We start from the raw sequence: 24,117 nt of genomic DNA on the forward strand, positions 1-24,117 counted from the left end.
CAATTATTTTTATTTTTTAAAGCAGACGGGAGGGTTTTTTGTATATTAGTTCCTTTACAGAACTCGTTTGCCTTGTAGATCAACATACTTAGATACTACAGCTGAAGGGTTTAAAATCTGAATGCAACTTACTGTGCCCTCAACTCTTACCAGTGCCACGCAGCTGACAACGAGCAACTAACTACAGAGTGGAACTTTTTTCCTTTTGTCAAAGAAATGAAGAAAGTCATTTGATCTGATTGCACAGAAGTAAATTTTTTTGCCTGAAATGTACTAAAAGGATTCTTGAGTTCATTCATAAAACAATAGGTACCAGAGAGGCCTTTTTACTGGCTAGAATGTTTATTAGCTTTTTGACAGACACGTGATCCAAGACTGTTGTGTAAAGCAGGGTGAAAAACATTTTCTGCTATATACTGTTCTGATTTTGAGGGTAGGTTATGATGGTTGGTTGACTCTAAACTTTTGAGAGTTGAAGTAACTTGACTTTGCCCTCTTTCGTCCCACATTCTGAATCTGGCAGAAATCTAAAATGTATAAACTTTCTGGTGAGTGTCAGTATTTTTAATATGGGCTAGGCGCAGAAAATAGAAACAGTTTGTTTACAAACACATTTTTATAGCAGTATTTGTAACTCCTCATTTTCCCATAATTTTCTCTCTTAAGGACAAATAGAGGTTAACATTTACAATTGACATTTATTTTACTCATAGAAATTTTAATGATATCTGACAGATTATATTGTAAATACACTTCATGTTACTTCAGCTGTAAGTATTAATTTTCATTTACAGACACTAGGCTTTGGAGTATAGATGTATAAAGAAGTTGTTTCTAATTATATTTTAGAATGCAGTAAATGCCAATGAAGAAAGCAAGAACTCTGTGGTACCTCTAACTTTGTAGACTCTTGGAAGTTTTAGGGGACACAGCAAAAGACCATACCCTTTAAAATGGCAGATGTTTGTCCTAAGTGAAATGAAATCTGTGGTTTTACTTCAAAGATGTTGTACAAGTTCAATTTATCCCTGTGAGTACAATTATTTCTTTTGTTATTGCTTTTGCAGCCACAAAAGCTGATGGATTTGCACTGTATTTCCTGGGAGAATGTAATAATGTAAGTATACTAGATTAAAATGCGGCTTTCTGTACATTCACAAGTATTTTTTCTAATATAATAATGAAAATATAGTAATGAAAAAAATATTCTTTGCATTTAGATCCTTGGGGATTTTTTTTGTGTGTTTTTTTTTTAAAGATTTGGCAGTTATGCTATTGTTTCTCTGATTCTGGAATCTTAACTTGTGATTTAGCCCTATTATTAATTATCTTTGAAAAATAGAAAAATTAACTTGGATTTACTGTCTGCATAGCCTTTTCTTTGCATCTAGTTATCTCCCTGATTTTTTTTAATGTTAATTGTCAGCTTGTCTTGTTAGTGAGGTAATGTACATTTAAAATTTATTAATTCAATTAGTTTCTGATGTAATAATACAAATAACAGTGAGTCAAATATTCTTTTATTATTTGAATGTTAGAGTACCTTACATCTTTTTCTATCCAGTTTAATTTGTACAGTTAGCATGATACAAGACTTTGTAGTTATTTCAAATGGCTATCAAGAAGGAAATGCAGTTTAGTACTTCAGTCAATTCCCTCAAATTTAAAATCACAATTTGTCAGAAATTTCATGTCTTTCACTGATTCAAGAAACAAGCAGTGACTAGAGACGAAAATATTTTTTCTCATTGTTTTTTTCCTTACTTTACACAGCCAATTTTAATAGTTTATTCTTGTATAGTTCATTAGCCAATTTCCTTTGCTCTTTGTGCAATAATTGAATTCAGAAAAAATGGTAAAAAGTCCATTTCTGAAGTTGTGGAAGCAGAATTGAAGATCTACAAACCTTCAAGTAACTTGATGTGGAAAAAGGCCCATGCAGAAATTTCCTATAAGAAATAGAGATGAGGTGTTTAATTTTTTTGTGTTATGACTGTTTCATATAATAAAGATAACCCACTTTATTATTCCAAAATTCTGTTTTCTCTCAATGACTTCTTGTAAGCAAATAAATAGCATATATTTTTAAGTGACTTTTTAACCAAGAGGTATAACTTAAGAAATATGTTGTTCATCCTTTATGAATGCAGTCTTTGGTTCTCATTAGTAGGTGCCAGCATTCATTTTCATAGGTAGAGGGTGATGCAAACAGTCACTGAAAAGCTCCCTCCTGCTGCCAGAGGCAGAAACCTGCAGGAAGTTCAGCCTCCATCTCAAATGCACAGTGCTGCCCAGCTTTGGTGGCACTGACTGCCTGCCAGCTGAGCATGCACATCTCCAAATGAGCATCTCTAAATCATGTCTTGTAAAAGATTACAGTAAAATTAACTTTATGGCTTGAGACACAGAATTCTTTCTATGGTGAGGTTTTTCCTATTAGATTAGTGTGGCATAATATGGGATTACTCACAGCCTTCTGATACTCTGAGGGCCTGGGTACTATATGACCTTCTGCTTTTCTTTTTTGGGTGGATTTTTTTGGGTTTTGTTTTGTTTTGCCTTTTTAAAATTTTATTTTAGTAACATATTAGGCAGATGAATCTATTTGCTTCCCAGTATTCCAGAACAATTCTTTCCTGAAAAAAGCTCCAACCACTAAAAACACACATTGACTTTATTAACTGCTGCTATGTAGCTGCATCACCCAAAATGGAATGTTCTTCATGTAGTTATTATAGGGACTGATCCCAAATCCTTTGAAGTTAGTGTGAGATTTTCCATTCACTTTAGTGGGCTTTGGGCCAAACTCATGTTTGTAGTCTTGTAACTAAATGGTAGTGCATTAGCCTAATTCTTATAAGAAATTGTCACTGGAAATTACTTTGGATAGCTCTTGTCTCTTGAATATTTAATTTAAAGCATGTATCCTAGTGAGATTAGCCATTGCCCAGCAAATACTGGCAATGTGGTTTTATTTATTTTTATTAAATATCTTTTTAAAATGGGAACAAAGAGATTCTGTGTAGCAAAAGCAAGAATGAGCTAATTCTTTAAGCCGAAATTAAAAAAAAACCAAATTAAACCCCTTTGATTAGCCTGGACAAAGTATTTGCTGAATATCTATGTGTTGAAGAATAGTATCTGCTTTTGGTGGCTTAATTTTTTGATGCTAGATTTGTGATTAGAATTTTATAAATCTGGCAAAATCCCTCTCCCCCCACCCCCCAATTTAGCATTGGGGGTTTTTTTCATTAGAAAATATCTGCATGTTATCCAGCTAGGAGTGTGTGTGTGTGTACACCTTTTCGAGAATTAGGTTCTGGAAGGGGAGTGTGTAAGAATGGAGCAATCCTATTAACAAGTAGATAACTACTTTCAAATGGTTTTCTAATATTTAGTGATGTGTGTTCTGACCTTATTCTCTGAGGGAACTTGTGACCAAACCTGAAGCACAAGCATTAACTCTACTTCATTTCAGTTCCTGCTTTAAATGTGTGTAGGTATACTCTAGCTTATTTAAATTAATCCAGATTTGAGAATTTTGACTTCTGTTAGTCTCATCAAAGGAATATTTTTGCAATATGAGATATCCTTATCTACTTTTAGCCTGGATTAAATAGTGAGTTTCTAATTCAAGTATAAGATAATTTTCTTTTACAAAAATGCCTTGGCAAAATGAAAACCAGTAAATGATTACTACATACTTTGTGTTATTATTTCTTATAATTGAGAATATTGCCATGTGATTGCAAATTGCTTTTTTCATGGATTACTAAGAGTGCATAGTGAATCATTATTTGGTGTCATATTTAAAATAGGCAGAATTTTCTTTAAATGAAAATTATATTAGAACTGAAAGAAAATTAATCTAATTTGAGGAAAAGCTCTAGATTAGCCAGTCTCTTTTTGAAAAACATAGATGATACACTGGCCTTTAACGGAGGACAATGCTTTAGAAAAAATTCTTTTGGGGTTTAATGACACAAAATTAAGTTTGTGTCATTAAAAATATTTGTCCACCTACAAAGTTTCTTTACAGACCCATTTTCTTTCTGTCTATTCAAGTTTACATACCATATTAGAATTGGAAAACAGCATAAGGACTAAGTAACTTCTGGCTGAGAGTTTAGGTTGAATGCCTTCAGGATATTTATTTGAGTGAACTTGCTTGCAATAGATGCTAATGCATTTCTTTATGCGAGTATTACTAAGAATTAGTGCCAGAATGGTGCCAATGTGAACAGTTCAGTTATTTTACCATCCTTCTGGGTATTCCAATTGCTTGGAAGCACTACCACTCAGTGCAGTTCTTACTGAGAGTGTTCTGATAGTGATTCTGCTTTTCAAATGATTACCCTCTAGCAGGTAAGCACCCCTTGCATACCCAGCTCTTTCCCTCCCCATGAAGTTGCCCAGTGTATCAAAATCTGGTTCTACCTGTGCTATGTATATGATAGAATGAATTGCAAAGTACTTGTGCTAAAAACAGTAGAACTTCCTCATCAGGGTCATGATCTGAACAGACCTGTGCCCATATTGCCACTGGTTTTTGAACTTTCTTTCTATCTAAGGAATCATCTTTGTCTGTGGTTTAGCTTAGTTATGCAAATAAAATTATTTTTCCTTAAGGTGCATAGCAGCCATTTTATAAATACTGTATACTGGAGAGCAGAACCACTTCCAAAGCAAACAAGAATGTTTCACAACTCTCCAGCAAAGGACTTGACTTTATTTCAATTTTCTTTTTTTATTTCTTATGGGGATGAATATACAGTTCATAATTCTCCTGTTATGACCTTAATTAAGTATCATCTTCAAACATGACTTAAAGGATTTACTGAAATCCTCATATTGGATACTGTGCTTGTAAATCAATTGCCTAAGTATCATGCTAGCGGGGCATGGATTTAAGCCCATAAGCTGACGTCTTTACAAGGCACAATTTCTACAATACTTACCACAGTTACAGAGTTCCCAACGTATTACTATATTAATCAATTCTTCAGATACGTCTTGTTTGTCGTTCTTACTTGTATGAGTAATTTGCCTCATGATTGCACCGTGATTCCTACGTGAAGATGTATGACTTCGAATTTAACAGGCATACACTTAAAGCAGCTTTTACTTGGTCTTGTGTTACTAAGTCCCTGAAACTGCAAATTGTGTTGACAAACAGATTATCCTCGCTTCAGACAGAAGTTTCCAATAGCTTTATTGTAAGAAATAATTATGTGAGGCCACAAATATGTGCACATACTCTGTGCTTCAGGGTGATTTTTTTTTTAAGCCATTCTTGAATTTCTGGTCATGCAAAAGTTGTTGCAGCTTGATGTGTATGCAGTGCCACCTAGTGAGTTTATGAGGTGGGTGATTTGAATTATTAAGAACCCATGAAAAAACATGTACTGCTTGCTAACTGTCTCTGGTTTTTGAATGCATAGACATCTTCTCTGAAATTTGTGTCTTTCAAACATGTTTCCAGGTGAAATACTTCTATCTGCAAGTCAATTCAGGAAACTTTGGTCTTTATCCTTGAATCAATTCTAAGACCATGTGGGTTTTTTAATATGTAAAGTGGAAGAAATCTGTTGCGTTCTTATTTGCCAGTGCATAGTGATACTCAACGGAGAGTGAAAGCTCTTGTTTAGTTAGTGTTTATATTTAAATTTGAGTCAGTAAATTATCAAGCTGAAAGAAAAAAATACCTGTCAAAATGTATTTTAGGGAAATTTTGGTCTTGTTTCATTTATTATTCAGGTAAATGGACTTGTGGAACATGCTCATGATGAATATGGTATCATAGAATATCCTGAGTTGGAAGGAACCTATCAGGATCATCGAAATCCAGTTTCTGGTCTGCACAGGACACCCCAAGAGTTACCCTGTGCCTGAGAACATTGTCCAAACCCTTCTTGAGCTCTGTCAGGCTGGTGCTGTGACAACTTCCCTGGGGAGCCTGTTCCAGTGCCCAAACACCCTCTGGGTGAAAAACCTTTTCCTAATATCCAACCTAAAACACCCTGACACAACTTCAGGCCATTCCCTCCGGTCCTGTCACTGGTGACTGCAGAGAAGAGATCAGTGCCTGCCCCTCCTCTTCCCCTCACAAGGAAGTTGCTTCCCCTCAAGGCCCTTCATCATCCTTGTTGCTGTGCTCTGGATACTCTCTAAGAGCTTAAATGCTTTTTTACATTTTGTCACCCAAACCTGCCCCAGCACTGGAGGTGAGGCTGCCCCAGCACTGGAGGTGAGGCTGCCCCAGCTCAGAGCAGAGCAGGACAATCCCCTCCCTTGCCTGGCTGGCCGTGCTGTGCCTGATGCCCCCAGGACAGGGTTGGCCCTCCCGGCTGCCAGGGCACTGCTGGCTCATGTTCAATCTGCCATTTACCAGGACCCCCGGGTCCCTTTCCTCAGCTCTGCTCTCCAGCATCCCATTCCCCAGTCTGTGCATATATCAATATATACTGCTGGTAGAATGCAGAAATTACTAGAAAATTAGACAGAGTCCAATTGTTTGTGTTTCACTACTGGAACGGAGAGTTGCTTTGCATAAATCTGCAAAGATTCATCCAGGTATCTGGTTTTGCTTAATATATTCACTAATGCACAGGTGAAGAAAGAATAGAGGACTGCAGATATGTTTGTAGGAACAGATTAGATTTCAAAATGGGCTTTGGAAAATGATCAGAAGAAACCAGACAATGATTCAGCTAGGCTTTCCACATATTGCTTCTCTCTGTGTACGGCAGTTGATGACTCTGAGAAAGATTCTAGGGTTTTCAGTGAATTTGAAGATAAAAATGAGTCTGCAATAATCACTGCTGTATCGAAAAATACACTTATATGTAGCACAAGCAGAACTCTGGCCCTAGTCTCAAGTATTTTTCCTATTTCTCCCTCCACTGCTAAAGCCCCAGATGGAATAAAAGCACCGCACTTTAAGAAAAAATTTAACTGGAGGAGCTGAAGTGAGTTCAGGAGAAAGCAGAGAGAATGGTCAGGAAACAAAAGAAATGTTGTTGTTTCTTAGTCTAAGAAAAGAAAGTTGAGGGGTGAAGATATGCCTGGATAAGGCAGAGAGGAAGAGAATCATGTCCAATACCTATGGTGTGTAGGGCAGGACGCAGTGTGCTTGACTTGGCATTGGGAAAACTTTCTCAGTTGTGGCTGTAATGAAGCATGACAGTCTATTGCTTGTGCAAGCTTAGGGATCCTCATCCCTGGAGGAGTGTTTGGCCAGATGTCTTTCAGGAAAATGATTAGCTGACCATGCCTTTAAAATGGAAGGGATGATAGAGAGGTATGTCAACTTTTCTGTGTCAATGAACTGCTATAGCTCTTGTGGTGTTTTTCTCCTGTAAATCAACTGGAAAGTTTCCAGGAGTTAAGTGCAGTGAAAAATTGATACCATTCAGAAGGGTGAACACATAACCTCCCCACCAAAACAAAAAAAAACCAAACCAACCCAGCTGCTAGTAGTTCTACAGTAAGTGTAAGTGCATCATCTTAATTTCAAAAGTATCCAACATTTGTGCATACTATGTGGCTTACAATTGCAAATCTCCTGTCAAGTACACTGTGATTTATCGCAAAAGAAACAAGTTTTTATAAACAATTGTGGTAGTTGCTGGTGGTTTTTTTCTTCTTTTATCCCTGTGTGCTTCATACAGTGAGACTGCTGCACTTGTGTTTAAACCCAGGATACAATTGCCTAGACCTCTTTAAGATTTTAGCATGGCAGTATTGGGCTACTACTTCAGCTAGGCCAGATAACAAATCCAAGGAGTTTGACCATGAATAATTTCCAAATTGATTATATTAGTTTGTTTTTCTTGGTCATCTTCGCATATTATGAGTTTTATTCTTGATAGAAATCCAGACCTTAGGGCACAGCCTTTGTAAATAACTGCACATAATCTTATCATTTGGTTGTGTGGTCTTAGGTTTAAGTTATTCTTTACCAAGAGTAAAAATCTATTGCTGTTACTGAATAGAAACAGATGTGAGCAGCAGAAGCCATTAAACTCACTTAATATCAGCTTGATCAATTTCCATTTTCTCTTTAATTTTTTCATTCCCCCAAGCATCAAATCACATAGCAACGCTTTAATATGAGGGCTTTCATTTAATGTCAGTTGAATATTAAATGGTTTCCCATGAAGCCTTGTTAGGACCAGTTTTATTAGCAGATTGTGCTGTGGAAGAAACTAGATCAAGATCCAGTCACCCGTACAACCAAAATAGTTTGTCAGTGGAATGCCTGTCACATGTGTACTTTAACCTTAATATTAATCATTAAACCTGGTTCTTATCCAGACTTCTTTTCTGCAAGGAAATTTTAGAAACATTGGTTTATGATTGCCATTTGCTTAGTTATAAGTAGCTACGTGAAAAGAAGAAATAACAGTTTTGTGACATGATAATTATGATGGTGATGAATACATGTTTCTAGTTTAAATCCAATCCTGGCAAACTTTATGTAGCTGGTTGACTGGTTTCTAGTTTTTGTGAAATAGGATTTGGTGTTGTGCTGCATTCAAACAAACTGCATACCAATAGTGACTAGAAAAATAGCATCAATTATACTGGTGGTCTTCCTCTTCATCAGAAGAGCCAAAGATTGAAATCACTGAAAACTGCAGGTACTTTCTTAGTGCTGTAACGATGTTGTGTGTGTTATGAGACTTGCTGTTACTACTCATGTTTTCTTTTATTGGGATTTTAATCTGCTGTCAAGCATTAGGTTTTCACTAGAAAAACCAACAATGGGGCCAAGTTATGGCAGCATGACTCGATGAACATGAGTAATTCTTCATGTGCATGCTCTTAGCTGTTAGAAATGACAAGTAAAGAAGGGTTTTTTAGCCACAGTAAAAGATTCAAGATAAACTACTTAATTATTTTACCAGACTGAGTGCATAGTACCAAGGAAAGAGCACCAAAACCCACGGTATTATGGCTTATTGAGTACATACTGATCTTATGTGTCTGAAAGCCCAGTTGGTGGGTTTATCTGTGAATTGAGGATGTTGTCATCTTTATATCCCTCAAGAAACTGTTGCAGCACCTCATTCTGCGTTCCTGTAGACTGACAGGCTTGTTAATACATTAGTATTTTAAAAAGATATTAGACACTACAGTGTGTTGCCTATACCTGAAGAGACTAAGAAACATGGGTCATGGAATAGAATCATAGAATCTTTTAAGTTGGAAAAAACTCTGAGATCATTGAGTCTAGCTATGTAGCCTAACACTACCGAGATGAAATGGTCAATTTTGCAACATTTGTCTATGTTCACCAGTGTTTAAACATTTGTTAAGGTCATAATTTATTTTGGACTTTCTGTTTTGCTTCAGTTTGTTTTTTTAAGAACCTCTTGATCTCTTTGTTCATGATAGGTCATTAGTGGATTCTAAACACACTGTTCCATCCATCAAAATTAATAGGAGATTTTTTTGGCTGTGGACTTTATCAAAGTGAATTAAGTGATTAGACTAGGGAAGCAATAATTTTTAAGTCCCAACCAGAACAATCTGTCCTGTCACAGATGGAAGGGAAGAAGGTACCTCATGTGTTTTAGGGTTTCAACAAGGTACGGGAAGTTCTTGATGTCAAACTTTAGTGTTCCCCCGCCTACCACATTTAAAGAAACAAGTCCATCACCATGTGAAACTTGTTGGAAGAATATTGTTGATAGGGTAGTAGAGACTGATGTAGGAAAGGAGCTTCCGTCTCTTGTCTGGAAGGAGGGTAAACAGATCAAAATTGGGAATTGCAGAGTCCTGTGCCAGGTGCCAGAATGCCTGAACCTGGAAACTTCCAAAGGATTCTTTTTCCAAGCCAGTGTTTGTCATTTTGGTAGTTTGTCACATCCAGACTGACTCTCCCATTTTGGGTGCCTCTCTTTCATCAGTGATAGAGATACCTAATGCTCTTTCTACACTAGTTATCTTTTATTACTTAACTTTAGCCTGAAGAGAGTCAGTGACATTGCATTATCAGTAAAGAGCTATTTGTATTTATCCCTTTCTGATACTGACTTAGAGGCTCACTGCAAGTGATAATAGCAGCAAACGAGCCTGTGAGCAGTGCACAAACATCCTGCTGTTTCAGCCTTTTCCTTTCACTGCATTGTGAGTTATCAGTATGGTATTTCAGAAATTAGGGGTCCTAATATTCTCAAATTTCCTTTTTTATTGACTATATATTGGTTAACTTGTGGATGAAGATCCACTGGTTTATTTTGATTATTAATCATTTTTCATTATCATTACCAGAAATAAAAACTGTCCTTTTTGAAGTAAAATATTCAGACCAACTGAGAAAATGCATGTTAAATTGAAAGGGCCCAACCTATCAATTTCTTCGCTTGTAAAGCTGTATGCAATATATGTGATGTCTATATGGACACACTTCTGGTTACACTTTGAACTAGTGAAAGATTATTGGAATGTACATTTGCAAATTAGAAGAATGCTGGAGTCATTCATAGTTAGAAGAAGTAGGTGAGCCCCAAATTTTATCATTACTGCAGAACATTTAATTTCATATGTGTTTTCTTAAGCAAAAGAAAAAAGATAAATGTGAGCTGGATAGGTGATGTGAAAAACCTGCTGGTTTTTGACAGTAATAATTTTAGAGATTCCCATAAAGCTGTGTCTGCAGGGTGCCTCAGAGATTATTTCAGTTAGATTCCATGGTAGAGCAGAGCACAGTTTACTCTGTTTTGTTTGGATGACCTTGCCATTGATGGCTTCTATTTGAAACATTTCTACATAATTAATTTGCAATAAACATTTAAAGTCATTCAGATTTAAATTCATCAAATGTGGAATGTATGAACACTCGTAATACTTTGTTAGGTGTATGTATAAAACCAGTGTGGAATGGTAGAAGCGTATGGATTAATTTCAGCATATATATGGTTATGAGAAAAATCTCCTTTCTTTTTAATAGTGCTGCATGATCAGGATAGGATTATCAATTGTTCTGCACAGTCAGTACTACCTCTACAGTCACGAGGAATAGTGATAAATTTAGAACCTATTGGGTAGTTTGTAGAGTTGTTTTCAATCACTGACCCCTTAGCCACAGGTTTGCAACTTTCTGTAGAAACAGAATGGGATTGCTTCTGCAAAACTCTTTTTTGAAGAAGCTGGAAGTAAAATAATGTTCATAAACTTTTTCCAGCATAGGGAAACTTGTTCACAGCAGTGCTTCATGGTGTTAGCAACAGGGTTTTACCACACAAAATGATAAACAAGGACATAGGAAAGACTATGTTGATGAAAGCAGCCTTTGCAGGCAATACTCCATGATGTCAACAGAGGTTTTTGGCCACTGAAGGTTTATTGAAGGTGTTTTCTGAAGAAAAACATGTATGCATGGGAGAAGTGAGTTCTTTGTTTTCTGGTCCAAGTGGCTGTTTGGTTTGCCTCTCTTTTTTTCTTGTTTTGAGAAGCTCTTTCTGAGAAGAGAAAGATTTGTGCACTGTATTATGTTAGTGCTGGGCATGACTCAGGAGATGACTGTGGAAAAGCACATTTTATGCACATAATTTAAACAGCACAGTTACTTTACTAATCATAATACATCGCTACCTTGGCAAAATGAATCAAATATGTCTTTAATTTATAAGAAGAATGGTGTGAATAAAAGTGTTATTCTTTGGCATCTTTGGCAAAGTCAGCTTTGGTCTCCAATGTCCTACTGATTTTGAATCATTCCACTACTTGGACTATATTAATCAGACTTGAAACATAGTGATGCATCTCTACATTTTGTAGTACTCTGCAAAGAAACCACCTTTTCAGTTTTGAACACATTATAGCATTACTCCTCCTATTACAGGAGTACTTTTAAAATAGTAAATCTTAAGCATATAGTGTAGCAGATCAGACTTCTGTAAAGATACACATTTCAGTATTTCTATTTAACTACCTTTTTTATCTTTTGAAAAATATGTTATACCAGAACACTGATTTGAATAAAGATCTGTGGTTTCTTCAGTTTTATTAGAATAATGTACTTTTTTTTAGACCGTGGTGTGCTTTTCTTGGCTGTGTTATGTAAAATGTTCTTTTTCCTTCTATTTAAGTGCATGTAAGAACATGAACTAAAGCTTGTAAAGGCAAGCAACTGTGAAACTAAGTTTTCATGTAAAAATTATATTTATCTTTATTAGATTATAAGCAAGTAAGAATAAATGGAGCTTTTTATGCTGGTAGATTGAGTAGGCTTGTTCTGAGAGATTCAATGCATTGATTTTATGGTTTTTGATTGGATGTTGCCTCTTCTTTTTTCTTTGATTACATTCTTGTAATTTATATGGAAAATAAACATTCTGACTTTGAAGTGTATCTTACTTCTAGAGACCACACTTCAAAGAAGCTGTGAGCATAAATGGGTTTGAAGGTATAAGGTTTAGGATAAGAATAAACAGAAAATTACATGATTTCATGTGCTTGTACTGTAATGCAAAACATCAAAATGGAATAAATAATCTGAATATTCAGCAGGGCTAGTCCATGGAAGAAACATCTTTTCTTCCGACTGAAAAAAATCACTTGTTAGTGCTAAAATAGTTTGGAGCAGCTCTATTATGATTTTTAAGACAGTTTAATTTTCATCTGTATCACATGTTAGCCAATGAATTACTGCACCGAAAACTCACTTTCTTGTCTTGCTGAATTTTTTGGGACTGACTTTCTGCTTAAGAACAAAATACTCAATTCCTGGTTTTGGTAGAATCTTGAGTGTTTTCCTTTAGAGCTTACTAAATTTTTGGACTACTGATTCTTCTTGGATAGACTACAGTCTTGTTTTGGCTATGAATTTCATACTTTTTATTGGCCATTTGTTTTCCCCTCAGCAAAAAGACCCAACTTTCTCCTTCAAAAATGCTGGTAATTCATTACAGCTGAGGTATTTTCATCCCTGCAGAAGTACCTTCATATGGTGCATTATATTGCATCTCTTTGGTTTCTTTAGTGTGTGGGGTTTTTTTTTGGTAATTGTTTAGATAATGTTTTGTAACAGACCATGCATGTTTTTAAAGAAAGGAGAATTGTGAGAGGATGCACCTCATATCATCACTTCCTTTTCTACAGCTGATAGTAGATGCTGAATTTTAGCATGCAAATTTTGCCTCTAAAAATCCATGCTGGAAAACCCTATAATTGCAACACTAATGAAAGCAAATTCTGAGAGTAAGATTAACCAGCAGCACAACCTGTGGCCATTCTTAAGAGGAATGTTAGTGATACCTTGAGGTGTGGCATTGTCATCTATATTTGGTATTATATAAAAAGAAATTTAAGTTTTATCTCTACTTTTTGAGTACTTTCTATTGAAATAAATGAGTACATTCTAGGTAAAAAAAATATATTTTTACAAGGTAAGGTTTTATTCTGAGTCTTGTATGTTGTGTATTATGTGTTCAAAGTAAATGCAATCCTGCCCTGATATAAACAATAACTGACTTTAGTCATCCACCGTTTTCCACAAGAGCTGTTCATAATTTACCTGGGTGACTTTAGAGTGGGATTTTCTAAGATTTCAGAAAAATTAGGTGGAGTTTATTCAAGTTTTTCTCTACATTATCTACTTTATTCTACATAGGCTGTGCAGTAACTGTAAAAGTAATTGTGCTTTCTAAATTTTTTTTTCTTTCTCTTTTTTTTTCCCTTCTAACCAGAGTCTGTGTGTATTTACACCACCAGGAGCTAAAGAAGGACACCCACGTCTCATTCCTGCAGGGCCCATTGCACATGGCACTACAGTATCTGCTTATGTAGCCAGATCCAGAAAAACATTATTAGTAGAAGATATTCTGGGGGTAAAAATCTTTCTTTTTTTTAATGAGATATTGCAGCATATTGTTAGAATGAATGTTTTTATGGTGAAATGTTTATTGAGATGAACATTCAATGATGGAATTTACACCTGTCTTGATACCAGGAAAATAAGCTTTAGTTTGGATTAGCTGATGGAATAATTTCAGAATATTTAATTTATTTCTAGTTTTAAAGGTTTGGGAGTTTAAAGGTTTAAAACTTTGGATTTGGGTTATTTTAACTTTTTTTTTGGTTGTTAGGTAAAGGACCTGATGGCACCACAGTCACTTAGAAAAAACAGCCAATCAAAACTCCTGTCTTCTGGGTCTTGAAATATTAACCGCAAACAATAAGATCTTCATATAGTCAATAAAATTTGAAAATTTATTTTAATAGAGGGTTCACATTGACAAGAATGTCATTCAGAATTCTGGTTATTAGGCAGGATTTTTATCTCTGCATACTCTAATGTAAAGCTAGCATACTGATGGTACCAATAGATCTACATGCACTAACAGACAACAAAACTAATATAAAAATTCAAGCCTTTTTCTGTAACATGAATTGGAAATTCCAGAGGTGATATTCTGATAATTCTTGGCACTCTGTATGTCTGTCTTTTTTTAATTTTTTAAAACACTTCATCCTCTAGTTCTATCTACGCAATTTTATGAAATTGGTATTTAAACTGTACTTAGTGTGAACACTTTATGATTAGTTGGTTATGAGAACACCACAGGAGTTTACATTCTCCTCTCTTCAGTGTTTCCTATGTTTTCGAGTTCTGTTCAGAATAAAAGTTTTTGGATACTATGACCAAAAAAAAAAAAAAATTGGACATTGCTGTCTCTACTTTTGAAATTATTTATTAAAATATGTATGACCTTAGTTGGGCAAACGTAGGCTATAAACAAATACCAGATGCCTAATGTGAGTACACTTAAATAGAGCCACAAAACCAAAAGGCAGAAACTGCTTTCTCTGCAGTAATAGTCAGTGTTTTCTACACACTCTAGGCTATTAACGTTTTATGTGTTGGTATGTTTCTTCAGTTAAATTAAGAGTTTAAATTGTTACTGGTAATTTGCAATTAATATCATGATATCCTTTACATGCAAGAGTTCTGTGTTTTGATTTTACATTCTTACTAAAATCATGGTGTTAGTGAGGAGGAGTTTTGAACTTTTTTGTTGGTTTATTATCAGTGATTTATTGACCAAACAGCAAGATTAGTTTTGGTGAGATGGTTTGCCTTTATGTGATTTTAGGAGCTTCTCAGCAGCGAAAGGGAAGCGCATGCAGGTAGACTTGCCAGCCCTTTTTTTGTGGGAGGACAGCACTAAAAAGAGAAAGCAGAAGGCTCGTGTTTCAAAGTGCTTCCCACTCTCTTTTGTCTGTCATTTGTTCAAATTGATTGTCATCTTAGTAATTAAGGTAGAGATTACTTGCTGTTTTCTTTGAGAAACGAGAGATTTTGATCAGCCTTGAAGGGGTGTCTGTCTTGCCTAAGCACAGGCTGCAGGGAACATCTGGTACGAATCGGGTACTGAAGGACTGATATGCAATGAAGTGGGTCTCGCACACTGGGTGCTGACTGCCTTACTGTTACATCCAGGTGCTTTCTTAGGTCTGCCTGAGTTTTCCTATATGGGGAAGTGAAGCTATAAAGCCTTGAACATTCCCTATGAGGATTGAAAGTTATGTACTTGGGCCTTTTATAGCAGCTAGTAGGATTATTTTAACATTTGTTTCTGTATCTTTTGCACCAGTTTATTCAGGATGTGTAAGCAAAGGAAGAAGATGCTTACTGTCATGCGTAATTTTTTGGGAACACATTTTCCTCCTCAAGAGTTGGTTGAAGTTTATAACTGTATAACCTAAAGCCTTAGCCATAAGTTTCAATTTTTGTTTTCTTGCGAGCACTGTTGCCTGCTCTTTAATATTGAGATCTGAGCAGTCCACTTGGTGATTGCAAATTCTTTGGGGGTTTTTGGAGGGAAGGATGGTGGGGTGGTAGTGTTCCTTGTTTGAGTTTTTATTTAATCTGGACTGGCATTAGCTCTTTTTGCTATCTGTGAGATTAGAGGAAAAAGCATTCTATAAACCTAAAGCTGAATGTAATATCACAGCTTATTCTGACCTTACATCAATAAAGTTATCTGAATATATAAATTATTGCTGAGACTTTAAAATTACATTTTTTAGTAGATGTCTTACTACTGTGTACAAGTTATGCTGAAAGATGAGTTTTAGTGAATTTTGTAATTTTCCTGCAAATTTGGTCAGATAGGATGGGGAGGAAAACATCAATGTGTCTTTCCTGTTACTGTTTTATCAGATTTTACATTTTATCAGATTACATTTGCATTTTCTAGGATGAGCGATTTCCCAAAGGTACTGGACTGGAGTCGGGGACCCGTATCCAATCTGTTCTGTGTTTGCCAATTGTCACAGCAATTGGTGATCTGATTGGTATCCTGGAGCTTTACCGTCACTGGGGCAAAGAAGCCTTCCACCACAGTCACCAAGAGGTGAGCTCCTTTGCCCACTTCCCCACAATGGTCAGGACTTCACCCCTGTTCCTCCCCTCACTCCAAATGTCGTCCTCTTGCTCCTCTCATGAGTTTATACCTTTTTCATGCTTGATTTTTGCTCTAATTAAAAAAAGAAAATAGGTAGTGATTTGTATTTTCAGTCAGAGGAGGTAAAATATGCAAGTACAGGGACACATCAGATATTTTATCTTGCACTCTTTGGCAGATAAACAGATTCAAGATTTCTTTATTGATCACAAACTCAATACAGAGTTGTTAGAGAAGTTAATGCAGGGCAGGTAAATGAAATGTAAGTGTAAATCAAACATCAAAACCCCAAATCACTTTTTTTTAAAAAAGACAATACTCAGTTATCCTGAGTTTCAATCTTAACTTTACAGTTCAGCTTTATTTTACGTTATGGTAAGATTTTAAAATTGATTTTAGTTTACTTTTTGGTGTGACTTTTCAAGGAATGAGCCTTATCACAAAACAGTGTTGCAATGTTACAGCAACAGTTTATCAAGTCTCAGTGCCAGGTCTCACAGGAGGGGAAAGTGATTTTTCTTTAAATCAAACGTGAAGCAAAAGATATTTAATATTTGCATTCATATTTTTGCTGCCACACGCTCTCCAGCACCAAGATGTGTCTGGGTGGTATTTCAAGTACCAGGTATCCAGATAGTCCCTCCAGAATTCCTTGCAACAGAAGGACAAGGGATGCTGTCTGCTGAGTCTTTATGATATCCTGGTTTCTTTCTAGGTTGACAACCATGTGCTGATTTTGGGTTAGGTTTTTCTTTACCTTTCAGGAGCTGATAGCTTTGGTCTCTCGCTAGCCTGTCCCATTGCTGTGAGTTGTCAGGATCACTGTCCTTTGTCTCCTGACTTAGATGTCCTTAGAAACTGTGTATAGAAGTGCTGGTACATGGATGACCTGCCAGTCTAGGTGATGCTTATAAAGCTCTCTTCTGCTTTTTGTGAACTTCTGATGCTTCCCCATCCAGATATGGCATTCATTCTCATCTTCCCCTCTCCATGACGGTTCTGCATGCATTACTCTGTTCATGGAAGTCCTGTGTTGCTTCATTGTCCATACATGTCCATTTGTCAATCTGAAGTTAGGAGCTGTTAGCCAACTACAAAAGGATTTGAAAATGGAGGTGGTGTCACAGAGGCTGTTGCTGTACTAAAGGTGTTCAAAGTGCATCTTTGCTCTTATGTCAGGGTGAGGATCCCTGTTATGTCCCATTAAGATGTCTCTAATGTAAAGATTAATTTCTTTCTGTGCCATCCCCCAGAGAAGGGAACCTGAACACACAGTAAGGACAAAATGGAGTGAATTCTAGCCAAGGTGTGTTGTCTTGACAGTGGTATGAGATCCACCATGGCGCAGTTTAGCTGTACTGAACAGGAATTATTTGTGTGAAAAGAAGAGAAGAGATTCAGGCAAGAGATATTAAAACTAATCCTCCCAAAGAAGGAAACCAGCAGCAGTATTTGTCAAGTGTATGTTTTGTTTATCAGTAAGCTAAGTACCCCAGCATTCATCTAATGTTTACATGTGTATTTTAGTTGGGTAGTCAGTGCCACTTCAGCTTGTTGTCACACCTTGTATTTTTTTCACCAGTACTCAGAGGTCAGGGTAGGGGACTAGATTAGTGTGGTCATGCCACTGTCCTAGCTCACAGAACAAAGAACAGGCATTCAAACCAGGCTTCATTAATTCTGCAGCCTACATACAATGTATTTAATCTTGAAAATTGTCCTGTTACATTTATCAATCTACAACTCAGATAGGTCTCAGACATGCTCTGTTTTGTGAAAATATGAATGTTTTATGTTATATGAAATACCTTCTGTAGCTAAAGTTCATGAACGTTCTACTTGGAAAAGACTGGCTGCTAAATGAAAGTATTTTATTAGTAAATTAAAAATATGTTAAGGTCACTTTCTGAAAAGCATTCTAAAGCATTCTTTTCATTTTCAGGTTCCAGAAAGCCTTTGGATGCCATTAGCAATTTTAATGAAATGTGTGCAAAGTGTTCTGTTTAAAAATATAAAATTATAAAAAAATACCTCAGGAGGGTATGCAAAAGCTGACCTCTTGTGCTTCCATTCCCTGTGTTCCTATAAAGCTCCTGTGCTTCAAGGACGGGAGGTTATGCATGGTAGCACATCACAGTTAGCTGCAGTTTACATGACATTTGTTTGAAATGTTGCCTGGAAACTGTCATACTTCAAACACTTGAGCAGAGGGATCAGGTCTGGTTCTTCTACCACCAAAACAGTAATGAGAGAAACAGTGCCTGTTTACAGCTGGAAGTAGCTATTGCTGAAGAGATACAGCCCCAGAAAGCTGTTAAGGAGTATTTTATTTCTATGGCAGATGCCTTTCAACAGTGTAATTTTTAAAGCCATCAGCTTATGGGATGTTTGTGTTGATGCTATATTTCTGAGCTGGTGGGTGCACAGCTCTGCTTCTGAAAACCATTGGTTAACTCTAAAATTGAAACACAAGTACATTGAGACTTTTGCAAAATAACTATCTTCCCTTAAATTGTTACTGCCTGCCTGTCTAAAACAGCTCAGTCAATTTACTTAGCAGGTAGATAAAGAAAAGAGGTATGTCACTGATGTGCAGTTTTTAAAGTTTCTTCAGAGAGAGTTTCTTCTCTTTTGTTGCAGGTTGCAACAGCAAATCTTGCATGGGCTTCAGTAGCAATACATCAAGTACAAGTAAGTGTGAGTGGTATTTAATTTTTTTCATTGTGTCACTTGTCTTCCAGAACTTGTTTAGTAGGAGCATGGATTGTGATCAGATTTAAGTGGAGTCATTGCTAAAGCACTCATTAAAGCCCCTTCCTTGAACCTGGAAAAATATGCTAACATTTTTGGTGTTCACTGAACTAGTTTTCCTCACTTGCAATCATGGATCAAATAAACAATATTTGTACTAAAGGAAAGAAATTTGCACAAAGTAGGTAAATAATGATTAAAGCAGCTTTACTGTAACAACTTTACAGGGTCGTTTTGTTTTCTTTTTCTTGTGGAAAGGCAACTGCTAGGCTAGCTGGTAGCTTTCTTCCTGCCTTGGTATTCAGTTTGAAATGATGAAGTGTTGCTAGTAAAGCCTATTTAAAGTTATCTTGGCTAGCTGCTTCATGGTCCTGTAACTACTGCCACTAAAGATGCCTCATGCTGTCCCTAGCTGGGTGCCTAATGGGGCTTCACACAGTGTCAAGCTGCCCTAGCAAAGCCCAGCAGCTTTGCTAATAGGTTTTGTTACTTCAGCTAGCAGAAGATGGTAACACTGAAACTAAACATATTCTGTCAACTTGGAGAAGATGCTAAATCAGATTCTTCTGTCAACTCCTAGGAGGAAATTCATGACATTCTTTTTTTCAAGGTGTCTGTCATACACTTGTCAGAAGACATGCAGAAAGCTTCCTGCTTTTCTCTTCTAGGCTCTAATCTTTTCTGCTTCAGTGCTGGAAGTCACTGACTTTGGGATGGTCATTCACATCTAGGCAGAATTGGCTGGCACAGACTATTGTACTCTAGTAGAATTGCATGTGGTTGTAGCTTCACCTAAGAATTACTCTCTCCTTGACTGAGAAGTCTTTCACATCTAACAAAACACAACAGAGACAGTTAAGTTCAAGCTTGTCTATTGATCATTTTTATTTCTCTTCCTTCTTCTAAGCAGAAGGCTTTTTTTTGCATGATAAGAATGCAAGAGTTTTGATCTGGCATTTTGTATCTGCATTGCACAGATGAAAGCTATTACTAGTTCAAAACGATATTTTTGTGAGTGTAAAATGTACAAGCACTAGAGGCTTGTTTTAATTTTGGTCTCAGTGCTTGCTCTAGTGTAATATAGTGATGTACAATTTTCTTCAGATATAGAGTATGCAAATAGGTGAAGTAAAAATACAGTTGAAAGCTTTGCTTCATCTAACATTTTTCTTCTAAAAAGAAGTATGCATACTGTTTTCTGTGTTCATATTCATGCTGATTTCTCCCTAAGCTGAGCATATATCATCTGCTGCTTAGCTTAGTTAAACCTGCCTGATGTCAGTCTACAGTTGTGTCTATATGCTACTTTGCAGCCTGGAAAAAAGTGGTAAAAAATGTGCTAAGGGAGAAGGGAAACAAAATATTTGACATTCTCAGAAGATCTGAGGATCTGGATAAGGAAATGTTCATTCCATAATCACAGTCAGTGACAGCCTTTGAGGCAGCATGAACAAGTGTAAAAACCAACAGCTTTCAGTGAATCTTAGGAATGATTATACTTGTATTTCACAGTTTTAACTCAGCAGCTACATAGCTAAGATTGAAACCCAGCACACAAATTCAGCTTTAATTTTATACAGAGCTGTAGCATATATGTGCATATATATATATGTATGTATGTATATACACACAAAAACGCACACATACTGGTATTTTTTTCATACAAATTAAAGGGATGGGACTTCAGTTTCCCTGTGATATCAGTGTTCTGGAGCAAACGGTTCTATGATCTGTGCTTCCAGGTGTGCCGGGGCCTTGCCAAGCAGACTGAACTGAATGACTTCTTGCTTGATGTATCAAAGTAAGTGTGATTTGCAAGATAATCTCATGAATTTTTGATGAGCTTTTCTAGCCTGGCTCGTCCAATCTACCTGTGTTCACTCAATAGCAGTAGTGGAAACTACTCACTGTAGCAGATGCTAAGGCACACATCAGAGGGTGGGCTAATTTCAGTTCAGGGACAAGAACAAGTGGTATGTGTGGCAGTGGTGTATACCTTTCATAAAATTTTTGTGGTGGTGGTGGTGCCGAGTTTGTTTATTCTTGTGGTCTTTTGCATGGGGTTTTTTCTGCTTTTCCCCCACCTCTTCTGTCAGAGCTAATTGTGGCCATCTTTTGAGAAGTGACGAATAGGCTTGGTGTCTCATGGCAATTTTAGAAGGCTTCAAAGGACTTTACAGGAAGTTATTTAGTGTGCTTCAGCTTTCCCTTATTCTCCCAACAATATTTTGGACATGAATGCATGTATTCATATATGGACTTCAGAGTTAAATCCTTGAAGAACCAGGGCTGCCACATGGTTGCTCTTCCCATGCATTTTCTGAAGGCTCTGTTTTGATTTTTAAAGACTTTTGCTGCATGTAACATGTTTGCTTTTAATTTCTTGTCACTAGAAGGCAAGATTAATTTAAAAGCACAGAAAGATCATGAAAGCTTGAGCTTACACTTGAAAAATCTGTTTAGTGTCTAAGATTATCTGGTTTTCCTTCATAGCTTTATGTTTGTCATTGCTATAGGATCTTTAAATAGTAAAGATAACCAATAAATTACAAGATAAACCAGAGGTGTGTGTACTTTTGGTAAATCAGTCTGCAGTGCTTAACAGCATTTTATGAAACTGGTTGGTAGAAGAATTTCAAAGTGCATCACAAAGCAGTGATGATATTGTGGAAAAATGAGATATCTTGGATTTTTGCTGCAAACACTTCTGTGGGTCTTGATTAACAATTCTCAAACTGATGAGATTAGAGGATGTCCAAGATTCCTAGGCCATTGCTCAGGAATGTAGGCAGCCAAGTTGACCCAGCTGGAACAGAGAGTAATAAACCTCAGGGAAGAGTCTGCCCCTTGCAAGGAGGGCAAGCTGGTTGTATCCAGATGTTTTTCTGAGCTTTTCTCCTCTGGTTGACTTTTTTTTTTTTTTTAATTTCAGCATAATTCAGAGCATGCCTCCCAAAGGGCACTCTTACCAAGTCTTGCACCATGATATTCTTTTCCAGAATGCTTTTATGTTGCTAACATCCATACTGAACTGGGTTACCAAAAACCTACATTAATCTATCCAGATTTATGGACTGGCAATTTATTCTTGGACTGGCAGAGATTGTTTTAAAGAACTTTGTAATTGTTTTACATTTTTAAGGTAAAAATGACGATAAATACTGCAAATATTTTCCCTTTTAACAAGAAAATAGTTCTCATGCAACATTATCAGTTGCTGGAGTATTTTACTTTCAACAAAAAAAGAAAGTCTGTGTTTTAAGGTGCAAAACTGGGATATAATTTAATAATATCTTTATGAACTTTACGTAGGCGAAGACTTGTATCAGCCAGAAAATAATTAGTTTCCTCTTGGAAGTGGTCTGTATCTTTTCTAACATGGAAGGAGAATTTTCTTTTCAGTTGTTGGTGTGCAATGTCACTGGGACATGTTCTGTAACATTTTAGAAAGGGCAGAGTATGCAGTGCTCCACCTCTTCATGTCCCTGACAATGTAAGATCAGTGTATTATGTATCTCCTTTCCACTAGACCCAAACAGAACTGAGCTGTGTATATATTCAAGGCCACAGGACAATGCATTTTGTCTGCTGGGAACATTGTAATCCGAGAGTTATTAATACTCTGGATGTGGAAGATTTAGACTTCTTTTACTAATAAGTTTGACCTTTATCTTCCAATGCTCTTGACTGTCCTTGAACAGTTACCACTTTGCTGTGAAACTGAGATGCTTTTTTATTCTTTTTTAGTTTTTAAGTTACAAGATCATTTCCTTTCTTCAACTTCAACTGGTGTTGATAAAGAAGACCCACTAAAAGTTTAAATAGGTGCCTTTTAACTAGTGTTCAGGATTAGATAATATGACGTGGATTTAACTGCGCTACATACTTTTGTTCAGTTCTCAGACCATAACATGGGTAAACCTAATGAGATATTTTGATATTTTGAAAGAGATGGAATTTTTTTGTTGTTTTCTATTTCTTTTCTTTTCCTTTTTACTCTGCTTTTAAAATTTTTAGTGTGTTAGAGGTGCCATAACATTTTGATGCATTCTTGGTGTTGCTCAGCAGGAGCCTATTCAGTTCACGGCAGGCAATATTTGGTAGTCTTTTCCTTTTTCCACAGAAAAAATTCTACGTATAATAAAAAATATTCTCAATTCTGTAGAATAATGGCTTAAGGGAACAGAGCTAGGACTATTTCTTAATTCCCTTGTGCTGTAGCAAGCCAGTCAGTGATTTTCAAGGTGCAGTGATCTGTCTTCACCTTTTCTGGCTCCATCTTAAGTTGTAGTGAAACAAGAGCCCCTGACACCCATTTGAGAAGTGTTTGACTAAATGCCAATATTTACTGACTTCTCTTTCTCTGCAGAACATATTTTGATAATATAGTTGCAATAGATTCTCTACTTGAACATATAATGGTAAGTTATCTTTTCCCCTTCTAAGTTTATTAGTAGTAGTTATTAAACCCCTTCATTCTTCTTTCTTTGAAGGCATTATGTCATTGAAACATATGAGCTGTTGGTAGTGAACACATAATAGAAACAGTATAAACATGTCTGTACAGAAATGTGGTAAAGGACAGTTTGATTTGTCATTGTTGCAACAACTTCCCTTCACAGCTTTCATAAGCAATGAAACTTGACTGTCTCTGAACTACATAGTTGATATTGCTTTCTGAGAGAGTTTGGAAATTGTAAGAGAAAGGCTCCTGGTTTTCTTTTTATTTCAGGTTGTTATATTGATTCCTTCTTCCTAAATTCAATTTGCTACATGCTGCAAAACACTCCTGAAGAAGTTACTGTCTGTAGCAAGCCATAGAGTTTAAAAATTACTCTTAGGGTATTTTTTCCTGTTGCTGAATGAGATGTGTAGGACCTTGCAAAACTACACCCATAACTAGAGTGACAGTAAGTCAATGTTTTATAGAAAACACTAAAGCCAAGGA

The 24,117-nt window shown here is 36.3% G+C and overlaps 1 protein-coding gene across 6 annotated transcripts in view; it reads left to right on the plus strand.

Annotated features, from left to right (window-relative positions):
* PDE10A (phosphodiesterase 10A) overlaps positions 1-24,117 on the plus strand; it is a 360,121-nt gene that overhangs the window by 291,726 nt on the left and 44,278 nt on the right. For all 6 annotated transcript variants that reach the window (XM_063390617.1, XM_063390616.1, XM_063390618.1 and 3 more), the window contains 6 exons: positions 1,068-1,117; positions 13,698-13,838; positions 16,212-16,367; positions 19,059-19,109; positions 20,912-20,970; positions 23,539-23,590. In XM_063390617.1, coding sequence (XP_063246687.1) covers positions 1,068-1,117; positions 13,698-13,838; positions 16,212-16,367; positions 19,059-19,109; positions 20,912-20,970; positions 23,539-23,590 — 509 coding nt within the window. The remainder of the gene's footprint in view (positions 1-1,067; positions 1,118-13,697; positions 13,839-16,211; positions 16,368-19,058; positions 19,110-20,911; positions 20,971-23,538; positions 23,591-24,117) is intronic.

This window comes from Prinia subflava, chromosome 2 (assembly GCF_021018805.1).
Source record: "Prinia subflava isolate CZ2003 ecotype Zambia chromosome 2, Cam_Psub_1.2, whole genome shotgun sequence".
Taxonomy (NCBI): Eukaryota; Metazoa; Chordata; class Aves; order Passeriformes; family Cisticolidae; genus Prinia; species Prinia subflava.